Genomic DNA, 12,472 nt, shown 5'->3' with positions numbered 1-12,472 from the left:
CAAGACAGTGCATATATTTTGGACTTGGACTGTCCACTGTTGTCAACACATTTAAACAGACTTAAACACTTCAGAGGGACATGTCTTAGCACAGCAGCAGTACTAGATCTACTGTTATGGAGTGGAAATGTGGTGTGGTTTCCTTTTAAAAGCCTGCATTGAGTGTGTCTCTTATTTCCAGAGAGGCTGGTCAGCAGAGACCCTCTTCAGACTGTGAGTCTCCAGACAGCGCTGGACACAGGACCTCTGCTCTGACACTGATGAAATTATGGAAAATGGCAGTGAATCTCAGGAGGACTCTGTGTGCCGGGAGTCATACATCTAAGTGCTGCTGGACAAACGCCCGCTTCCCCGTGCCGCTCCTCACATCCACTATCCTGACAGCCACCGATCAAAATAACACTTATTTATTCATGCACACTTCCTGGCATCACATCTGGCCATAAGAAGACCACTTTCCTGGAAAAAAGAATCAGACAGACATCATCCCTGCCTTTGTGACATTGAGTTTCTGGGCAATGTACAGTCGTCCTCGCGATGGATGATGTAACTCAATAGCATTTGTTTCATGTAATAGTTTCAAAAGAATGGGCTTAGGAAGACAAGGCATTGACTTATCCATATTAAATGGCCCTATCAGTCACCCAAACATTTGTTCAGGCCAAGGCAATGGACTATAGAGAAATACAAATATCTATTCATAGCATTGAACTATTATGTTATTCAGAACAAGGGTGTATTTAATCGGAATTAAGTGTAGTTGTGTTTCAAGGTTTAATGCCATTTAACAGTACATTGATGCAGATACAATTGCAGTGAATAGTGTTTAATTCAGCAATATATGTAGAGGATTGTACATGTCTCCTATTCTGCTCTTTTCTATTGATTTGTTTGCAAATGGCAGTTACAACCACATAAAATTATACAAGTAAAAAGAGTTGTAAGATTATTTTGCAAGTCTACTGAAACTTTTACACGATAAAATGCAAAAAAAGACAAATAATTGTATCTATAAGTGCTAAATCATGCCAAGAAGGAATCCTCAAGTGCTATGGGAAAGTAAAACGAATACATTATTTCCTTCTATACTCATATACGTATACTGAGTCATAAATGCCATATTCAGGCAGGTATTTGACATGTTTTACCTGTACCGCTGCACACAATTGTAGATTTAAACCGCTGCTTCCCACATAATGTAAAGTAGGGAGTAGGAGGGATTATTATTTCTCATTAAAGAGAAACTAGGAGCCAGGAAGGCCGGCGAAAGGGGGAGGCAGAGCAGGAGCTTCAGTAATAAGTACCCTGGCTCCCGGAGGCAGAAGCTCAGATGAAGTGTGGTGGTCAAGACAGTCACCAAGGGCCTAAGATGGGATCACATGGTGCATGAGACCGCCAAACAACCTTAACAATGCCGTGTACTGCTGTCTCAATTGTCAATCAACTGTGCAAAAAGCCGTGTTTGTCTAGGGCTCTCCACTCGAAGGCATATTAATGAGTCTTATACCTCTTGAGGATGGACAGTTACATAACGATAAACAATTGAGCCTTTTCAAATGAATGCACACAGTCTACCTCTTTTGAGTTTTGCTTAAAAACCATGCAAAATAAAGACCATTTAGCATGCATGAGGCATTCAGAGAAGAAAAGCTTACCGTCAAAGCGTTTGTGTCTGGAGACAAAGGTGCTTCTTAAATTGTGACTGATTTCATCCACTAAAGTCTCAAAGTCCGGTTTGCTCTGCTGGACAAATTTGTCCTCCATTTCCACTGTGCAACATGTGTTTCCCTGCGGACAAACCCGGAGATGTTCACCTGCAAAAACAAACACACTTTCATTATGTGGCAGTGCAAGTCAAATGTTACAACAATTATATTGGTAAGTTTATTTGTAAAGCACTATAATGTACACTAGTATTATCAAAATACAAATTGGACATTTTAAACACAAAATAATAGAAGTTTCTTTGTGTTATCATGAGGTCTTATGATAACGCTCAAGATCATTCTAAAACTTTTCTTTTAATTCGTTTAGTTTGTACTTGTTCAAATGAATATCTAGTTTCAATTAGAGATGTAATGGACTAAATAAATTCTTGGTCGACTGAAGACTTGCTCAGTGCATCAACTAATAGACTAAAAGGGGACGAGGCATAGGCAAAAGGTCTCAAAACTACTATCCCTATGAAGAGACCCTATTTGATCCAAAGTGCTCTGACAAGACAAGAAGTAACTATCCCAATAATATAATTAGTTGACTAATGAAAAGGTCTGAGACATTATCGAGCCATTATTGACTTGACAATAAAGGCAGCCCTAGTTCCAATACAAATGTTAGTATTGATTCGTGAATGATTTTCAATACACTATTGTACACAAAGTAAAATCACAATTTCAAACTAATAATGAAATAAAAATCTAAATAATTGTATAAAAATGTATTTTTTAAGAGAATAGTGCTGATAAAATCAAACACATATCAGAAGTCTTATCAGAACTTTATTAAAGTCTAGATTTGAACATTGCCAGAGTAGAGGCCTCTCTTACATCTTAAGTAAGACTGATTTTAGCAGCATAAAACTGAAACTCAGATTCCCCATTGTTAGTCCTGACTCAGGCACCAGCAGGAGGTCCCTGAGGTCCCGAGTCTGAGATGGTTCAATGGGACCAACATGTCAGAGATGTACTTTGGTTGTTAGACAGTGGCGGGGATTTTACACTACGTAGTCATAATGTTCACCAGCATATGTGAGTAAGAAAGATTATGTTACTGTGAACATCTATAAAGCAGGTATAATAAATGCTATAGGTGGCATATAGGCGATGAACTGTAGCTGGTGAGGGGAATATTGCATATCATTATAAAGAATCGTGAAAGATTAAAAAGACAAAAATAAAAAAATAATAAAATAAAATAGGACATCTTTTTGAGTTTATTAAGTCCTGAATGCTGAGCGCAAGAAGTAATTTCACTGGTGATTCTAATTTAGCCTAGCAATAAGAGATATTATTGACTAGGGGTTATGAAATTCAAATCAGTGGAGAGAAGAGACAATACATTCATTTAAAATATTCTCTGTGTCCATTACATAATTGATGACATTGGGGAAATACCAAAGTGAATCAAAAGTTAATGGTCTACATCATTCCATTTTCCACAAGCAGTCACTTTAGAAGAGCATATGAAAACACAGACTCAGTCCACAGCAGCTTTTATTTCTTCATTTCACAGCCTAAAGCCAATATGACTATGGGAGGGTGAGCACAACAGGAAATGGAATGAGAATACAATCCACTGATCAGCCAGTCAAAAGGGGCAGTTGATGAAGGCAGTGCTGAGTGTCAACAGAGAATGATCGAGGTGCAGGTTCAATGGAAATTAACTGACAGTGTGTGTACTAGAAGTGCCATCTGAGACTGACAGGAGCCTTAAGAGGAGCTAGTGTGGTGCAACATGGTCAAGTGTCAGAACACAGGCACAGAAATATCCTCTAATATGAGTGGAAAGCTATATATTTAGCTAAATATATTTGTTTTTGATATGAGATCTCAACCAACCTTCTACTGTGTTAATTCATTTTGTTGGTCTCACTTACATTTTACAGAAACCAAAAGCCATTCATACAATATATGCAAATTATGTATTATTCAATCAGCACAGCTTGTGTACTGTGTGCACTTTTATAGGGCATCTAACCAGAGACGTTGTATGTCCTAGTTTGGAGGAACATAACCAGCCAAAAATAAATGGCAGAAATCAATGCCATAGAATCCCCAAGGCCTCGACTTTTGACCCCTGATGTCACTTTACTGAACAGTCCTTTTTAAGGCTGAATTGATGTTTATAACAAATGCAAAATCCACAATTGCAGGCTTTCTACAGACATGAGTCATGACGGCCTGACCTTGGATGCTCAAAAGAGGGAAAAAAGAAAAAAAGATTGGGTCATCCATTCATTTATATTTGGTGAAAAGGTTTCACAAAAACTGAAACAAGTTAATTGATTAATAAGGTGACACTAGGAATTCTTACATTTTACTTGTTAGCACATTTTTCTCCTTAAAGCGTCTGCATACTCATACGAAATCTTTGTTATTTATTGAATTACATAATGTCCAAAGTAGCAAGTAAAACAGGAGAATGTGGGCGTAATCTCCCTGAAAAAAAAAATATAATAGCTCTCTGAATGAAAGAAAGTTTTTATATAATGTATGTAATTATATGTAATTGTTACCATTGTCTTTTGAATTTTTGTTAAAGGTTTGTCTAGGGCAGGGGTGGGCAAGTAGTAGCGGAGGGCCGGCCCGCGATCATTTGTGTGAAAAAATGAATAAATTAAATATCAAATAAAATACCACTTTTCTGTCAAATATAGGCTATTGAATCTATTATTTAATTCATTTCACTTTATCTTTATTAAGGATACAGGATATTAAGGATAAGGAAGTGCAAAAAATACTTTTTTTTTCTTCCTTTTTTATATTACTTGGCATGTTTGGCAGACGGGCTGTATGTGGCCCGCGGGCCGTAGTTTGCCCACCCCTAGACTCTAGGTCCTACCTGGGCAAACTACGGCCCGCGGGCCACATACGACCTGTTTGTCTTTATAATCTTAGCCTCTCGAGCCCCCCGTCTCCCACCACCGCAGCCAATCCTCCGTGTACGGAGATGGTGCACAACATCGTAATCCACCCACAGATCGGCCTCAGCCACTCTTCCCTCACACAACAGTTATCATCGGTGACTCTATCATCAGACATGTTCGTTTCTTTCCCTGGAGCTACGGTCTCACGGATTGTGAGGAGACTTCCTGATCTGCTCCAGTCCATTCCCTCAACAGTTCACAGGATTATTGTTCACGTCGGGACAAACGACATACAGACAGTCAGAGACTACGAAAAGGGACTTTGTGGAGCTTTTTAATGTTCTGAAACCGTGGATTATTCGGGTCTGTATTTTGTCTCCGGACCCATTCCCACACTGAATCGCGGTGCTGAAAGATTCAGTAGAACTCTCTATCTGAACACCTGGCTTAACACCGTTTGTAGGCTCCACTTCATCAATTTATTATATTTATTCAATTATAATATATATATATATATATATATATATATATATATATATATATATATATATATATATATATATATATATATATATATATATATATATATATATATAAGAAGTAAAAACGTAAACGAGTTTAGTGATCTGTGATAAAATGTGAATATATGATTATATTTCTGTGATGTATTTTATCTGCATAATAGTGATATTTTATCTGCATCATTAGTCTAAGAAGAACGGGTGTGTGACAAACTGCATTTGTGAAGGGGTCGTAAAGATGGGCCAAAGGATGTTTACCCCAGGAGGGGGTGTGACAGCCCAGAGGAGTCTGGGTAATGTTTACCCAAGGCTTGATCTCTACGGAAAAATACCAAGTGCCTTGGTGTGAGGCTGACCAATGAGAAATGTGACCCGCCTATTCCAGAATATCTAATAAAACCAACCAGCATGGGAAAAAACAGGGTGAGACGCAGGAGGATCACGCAGGCTGCTTACCACAGCTTGCGTGATCAGTCCCCGCGTTTTCTCCCATGCATGCCACACAAATGTCTGACGTTTCTGTGTCGTTTCATATTCTAAGTTGAATTGTGTTCTCTATGTGTTAAGGAATAGCATCGGTGCATGTCTCATCCCAAGGACATGTTTGTCTAATTCCATGACATGATCACTAAAAGGTTGTGAGCCAGGCGAGTGTGTATACAGCAGTCTACTGTCTTTGGCTGGTCACCTCTAGTTCCACAAGTGCACTAGTACCATCAGGTAGCATGCATGTGTTAATTATGTTCTGATATTAGCATGCGTTTGGTAAATGTGCTGTTTGGACAGCGCCTGCTGCGTAAAGGTGACTGTTATTGTGACTGTACAGATTGTGTCAGGAGGAGGATTGCTTATATAGAAAGCTAGTTGTGGATGTGATTTGCAGGATAAATAAGGCAGAACAGAGCAAATGTTTTACTTGAATAAGCAGCAGTGGGTTCATTTGGAGATGTCTTTGTAATGTAATAGATTGTTTACTTGGTAGCTACAGTAGTTACGTTCATCACTCAGTAACGCAGTAAACTTAATTACTTTTGGGGAGAAGTAACTGCTAACTATAACTAAGTACATTCTTATAATAACACTGCTGATGACAAGCTTTAATGATAAAAGTCTGTTCAACACATTAAGTCATTAAGGTCTTCAATACCAAATTATACTCCAAACGTACAAATAGTGATAAGTTCTTTGCAAAGAGAGAAACAGCTGTGAACAGATGGAAGCCATAAAATCTACATGCAGCAGCCGAGAGCGAGATGCTTTTAAATGAGAGTACGCCGCGGTAGATTTTTAGCACTCTGCTTTGTCCGGCCATTGGGGTCTAGATGGAGCTGCCTTGTAAAGTTCAACACCAGGAATTTATGACAAACAGTGCTTGCAGAACGGTCACTTCTAAAAATACAACAGGCCAATTAATGTTCAAAAATCTTCGGTATAGAAATGTGCCACCATGTCACATTGTGCAGTCCTGTTATTTCTTATGGACGGTCACTCAAGAGTAAATAAATACATATTATACTGGTATAATAACTTTTCCGTTCCTACTTAGGAATATGGTGGCTCTCCGTTCTTCTCTCTTAATGGGAAACCATATAATGAATTATTTAATTAACATTCACCCACTAATAGGGAACGTGAGCTGGGATTAGACCGTCGTGAGACAGGTTAGTTTTACCCTACTGATGATGTGTTGTTGCAATAGTAATCCTGCTAACGTCTCAACATTATTAAAGAGTGGCTCATGGCCTAATGTTGACTGTTGGTTAATTGCAATGCATTTTAATCAGCAGGACGTATTGTGTACAAGTGAATAGCAAAGATCTTGCCACTAATTAAATGTACAATGTCTCTCGCTTCACGCTGTCCGTATATAATGTCTGTAAAGAGGATTCATAATTGTGTGTTAAATGTCTATGTTCATGGAGATAAAGTGCAGTAAATGATTGTATTTATAGAGTAACAATGTGGCAACTTTTTTTTTTTTCCCAGGGGCATAAGTGCATAAATGTTTGTCTTTGTATAGAGGACAAAGACAAATATAAAAGTAGTGCAAAAAGATCTACTCTAAACTATGACTACCGGAATATTGACTTTCAATTTACATTTAAGCCTTTGCACGCTTTTCAAGCCACGATTGGTTGGCTTTTCTAGTAGACCAAGGTAATTCGAAAATAATTTGTGTGAATAGTTTGAATTGTCAAGTACTGAAAGGCTAAGTCTAGAAATGATTAAATACTGTGTACACAATTAAGCACATAAGTACATTTCCTTTTACTGAGCCTCATTCACACATGCACCCGAGAATTTACCTGGCATTTTGAACAAAGCCGTAACTGAATTTCTTGCATTTTTTATCTGGAAATATCCTGCGTCATTTGTGAATAAAGCTGTAAAACTGCCGGTACTGTCTAATACGTGATCACTGCTATTCCCGTGGAAACCACCGTGCCATGGTGAGGTTTTTTGCAGTCGTCGTCTGCACACAGGATCCAGCGCTGCAGAAGATTACAGGCTATAGTGGAGCCATCCAAGATATCTGATGAATTCTCAGTAAAAATGTACTCAACTTGCTAAACAATATAGATTTAGTATTGACAGAATACAGAAAATTGTCTCCAAATAAACAGAAATGTTCTTCATCCACGTTCACAGGTCTAGAAAACAAACATCAGGTGGAAAAAGACGACCTGGCAACAATCACAAGAAAAGGAGGGGCTTAAATACTAAGGGGGGTGGAGACAATTGAACCCAAGTGAAGTCATCAAAGAAGGTCAGGAGATCAAATAGGAAAAACAAGGTGATGAGCATCAGATAAAGCAGGAAAACCGGCAACTAAACAGGTTGATTTACAGAGCTAGATGTGACAATAACTTTAACTTTCCTTTATTAAACGCACAATGGCTGGGAATAGGTCTGACGTGGAAACTTAAGAACTGTTTTCAACCAGAGACGAAAATAAAATAGTGCGTCAGTTATCCTGAACAGTAAAACATACTCATTGGCCTTCCTTTCTTCTTCAAATCTGTGTTTGCTTTTCTCTATATCACCCTCTGACTCTCAAAGATGCTGACAGTTTCTTTTTACGTTGAAAAGAGCTCTATCAGCTGTTTGTCAGCTGTCACTTATCAATGATGTTTATTCAGTTAAAGTTCCATAACCTCCTTCTTCTACTAATGTACTTAAACTGCATTACTGCCACAATAGGGGATTTTAGGCCTGTGTAGTCCAGGAATGCCAGGTTAAGTGTGAATGGTACAGTAATGTTCTGGGACTGATTTGCATGTGTGAATCGTGTTAATTTGAGAGCATATACCAGCAATCTCCATTTATTCTACAGGAACTACTGTACGTGTGAATGGGGTTTGGATTGACTAATACATTCTTTACCGCTTTAAAACCAAAATTCTCCAATTGCAGTTGAAACAATGCCTTAAAAAAGTAATACTGATCAGGAAATATGTTCTTGGAAAAGGGTCCCAAAGGGTCTATTTTAAAATGGAACCTTTTCATCAGATATGTCAGGGCCATGGAGGAAAAAAAGAAACAGTTTTGACATAAGAACCCTTCTGCCTCAACAGAGCAAAACATCACTTAAAAACAAGCCTTCCATTCATCAACATTTAAGAAGAGGCTTTCAAGGGACCTCACCACATATCAAAGAGCCACGACCTTCCAAGCCAAGGTTAAAATAGCACCACATCATCCATCTCCAGCAGCCACACAGTCAGGCCCATACATTAACAGAATTCTGTGACTGGATTCTTACATTCAGGATCTGTCCAAGCGGCCACACATTTAACTACCACATAATGTAGTACACAAACTAAAACTATTTTCTAGGCATGTTAAAAGTAAGGAAAATGGGAATGTAAATATTCATAATCAGAACTGTAGGCCATTTAATATATTTTGTGGCTGTGGATGTTTTGTGGCTGTGGATATATATACTAAAAAACTGAAAATGAAGCATGAGGTAGATTTTTTATACTGTGAACTCGAGTCCCATATTGCCCATTGTTGTAATTTTACTGTAGTCAGCAATTACATAGTTCTTGGTCAGGAAATGTAATATTCAATGCAACACTCTTTTCACAGGGTTTGTTTATCAAATGCATTGTACCCAACATTAACTTATTCATTTTAAACTGTTAACAGTTATCCAAACTCATTCTTCACTTTCCTTACATGTGCTTTATAATTCCCAATTCATCACTGCAATGAGTTCAGGGGGTAAGTTTGAGTTTTGGAGCTGAGTTTTGGTGTCACAGCACTGTTAACAACCACTAGGCTGCTAAAAGCCCCACAACACTGGTAAAAATGAAAATATTTATAAGAAGACAGCACGCAGCACTCTAATTTGGACCATTGTAACATACTGTTTACTCGACAATATGAACAAATCTGTTACTAGTCTATGTATAATACTATTTTGGTTTGTTTTCCATTAGCAAGATAATAAAAAAGAAGCTATGATCTCATTTACTTAGTTTGAATTATTCATGAAGCTAAACTAGTTACCTGGAACAACAGAACCCCACAGTTCACTCTCACACTGTGTCTTTGCTGATTGCTGAGCCAAGTGCTATGGTGCTGTTTATTTGTTACTTTTGAGGCACCACTGTGTGGATTTTTGAGAGACCCTGACCAAGCACAATGGAAGAGTGATTTTCTCTCAAAGCTCTGAAAAAGAGCTGGTTTCTGGCGAGTTATAACTAAATATCCCCTCATGTGTTCTCCTCTGTGGACTAATTCGAATCCTCTATTTGTCCAAGGCTAACTGCAGGAAGCATAACATCCGAGCCCAGACTATTGAACAAGTTAAACATGCATACAGAGCATACAGAGCACACTGAGCAGACAGAGCAGACAGAGCATACAGAGCATACAGAGCATACAGAGTATACAGAGTATACAGAGCAGACAGAGCATACAGAGCAGACAGAGCATACAGAGCAGACAGAGCATACAGAGCATACAGAGCATACAGAGTATACAGAGTATACAGAGCAGACAGAGTATACAGAGCAGACAGAGCATACTGAGCAGACAGAGCAGACAGAGCATACAGAGCAGACAGAGCATACAGAGCATACAGAGCATACTGAGCAGACAGAGCATACAGAGCATACAGAGCATACAGAGCATACAGAGTATACAGAGTATACAGAGCATACAGAGTATACAGAGCAGACAGAGCATACTGAGCAGACAGAGCAGACAGAGCATACAGAGCAGACAGAGCATACAGAGCATACAGAGCATACTGAGCAGACAGAGCATACAGAGCATACAGAGCATACTGAGCAGACAGAGCATACTGAGCAGACAGAGCATACAGAGCATACTGAGCAGACAGAGCATACAGAGCATACTGAGCAGACAGAGCATACAGAGCAGACAGAGCAGACAGAGCATACAGAGCATACTGAGCAGACAGAGCATACAGAGCATACAGAGCATACTGAGCAGACAGAGCATACTGAGCAGACAGAGCATACAGAGCATACTGAGCAGACAGAGCATACAGAGCATACTGAGCAGACAGAGCATACAGAGTATACAGAGCATACAGAGCATACTGAGCAGACAGAGCATACAGAGCATACTGAGCAGACAGAGCATACAGAGCATACAGAGCATACTGAGCAGACAGAGCATACAGAGCATACTGAGCAGACAGAGCATACAGAGCATACTGAGCAGACAGAGCATACAGAGTATACAGAGCATACAGAGCATACTGAGCAGACAGAGCATACAGAGCATACTGAGCAGACAGAGCATACAGAGCATACTGAGCAGACAGAGCATACAGAGCATACTGAGCAGACAGAGCATACAGAGTATACAGAGCATACAGAGCATACTGAGCAGACAGAGCATACAGAGTATACAGAGCATACAGAGCATACTGAGCAGACAGAGCATACAGAGCATACTGAGCAGACAGAGCATACAGAGCATACTGAGCAGACAGAGCATACAGAGCATACTGAGCAGACAGAGCATACAGAGCATACAGAGCATACAGAGCAGTGCATTCACATTCAAATGACAGAAGAAAAAAATGGTGGCCTAATCTAATGACACAAACATACTCCAATAAAGAAACATATAGGCAAAATGTGGAAAAGTTGTGTTTTAATGAGAGAGATTTATTCATGCACCCTCTAATTTATTAGCACCTATACAAGCAGCAGTCGTAAGTCGGCATTACTTTGTGTCACTCAAACGAATGTAATCAAATTGTAGTGTCAGTCAAATCAGGGAGCTTATTATCAGTGCTAATGAAGCTCTACAGAGACATTCAAATGCGACCTCCTTCCTCTGAAGATGTGCGCTCATTGGGCTTTTCAGAGGCGCCATTAGAGCATATTAGCATAACGTTTCAGGCATTCATATTTTAGGATTAATTGTTAAAAATATTTATTAAATACCTCCAGTAATGCGTTTTCAATTGTCATCACCTCTGGCTGACATTGCTGTCACTGGAGATGCAGAGCTGCCAACTCTCAACACTGATTCAGATGAAAATGAATGAGAATTACAGAGAGATTACAGCTGTAGCACGACTTTAGTCTAATGTAAAAATAGGGTTTTTGTTCCATCAAATACCTCATTAAATCAAAATGTGTTAAAAGAGCACAGTTTAAAAAGTTCTGGACAACAAGCATAATAAATTCATATTAATTTAATAATTAATACATTTTCAATTGAAAAAAACAAGAACGTACAAGCAAAAAGATAAAGCAAGACGTCTGTTAGGAATGCAAATTCCAAACAGGTCCAAAAGCATTAACATCTGAGAACAGACTGGAATATGAACTGTAAATCTCTTTCAAGAATCCCATACATTTCAGGTAGAAGTGTAAAAACAAAAAAATTAACCACTTTCTTTTCAATACCATGAGAGTTTGTTGTTTACGACATCAATACATCTAAATAATCACAACCTTTGAGATTTGTTAATTGCACCAGCTCAAATGATGACGATGATATTGTGCAGCCCCAGTCAGTGGGCATGTTGCTGTGTGTTTGCGGTGAATAGGACAGCAGGGGTATCTCCGCTTAGGATTGAGCCGGGAGATGAAGTGTTGGAGCGAAGGTAGGCCAACTCTCACAAGTATTCATGAGTGTACACACAGCATATGCACTCTACCATCTGCTCTGTCCCACTGCAAAACCTTCAAACCACTCTCGACCTGAACAAACAACCGTCTATGTGTCACCTCAGGTTCTTTTGGGTTGATAGTCGGGAATAATGTAACTATGGAAGAGTCGAAAGTGGTCATTTCATTTGTATATTTGCAAGTTTATTTTGTATGGCATCTGTTTGGAAGGACGTTGGTGCTTCAACAGTCTCAACTTA

The 12,472-nt window shown here is 39.0% G+C and overlaps 1 protein-coding gene across 2 annotated transcripts in view; it reads right to left on the bottom strand.

Annotated features, from left to right (window-relative positions):
* Positions 1–12,472, bottom strand: part of LOC140359594 (glypican-6-like) — a 109,156-nt gene that overhangs the window by 81,257 nt on the left and 15,427 nt on the right. For both annotated transcript variants that reach the window (XM_072444594.1, XM_072444595.1), the window contains exon 2: positions 1,656–1,814. In XM_072444594.1, the coding sequence (XP_072300695.1) occupies positions 1,656–1,814 (159 nt within the window). The remainder of the gene's footprint in view (positions 1–1,655; positions 1,815–12,472) is intronic.

This window comes from Eucyclogobius newberryi, unplaced genomic scaffold, assembly GCF_026437365.1.
Source record: "Eucyclogobius newberryi isolate DKJ021-1_F unplaced genomic scaffold, fEucNew1.0.hap1 SCAF_14, whole genome shotgun sequence".
Taxonomy (NCBI): Eukaryota; Metazoa; Chordata; class Actinopteri; order Gobiiformes; family Gobiidae; genus Eucyclogobius; species Eucyclogobius newberryi.
Note: the sequence above shows the minus strand (reverse complement) of the source record. Positions and strands in the feature narration are given on the sequence as shown.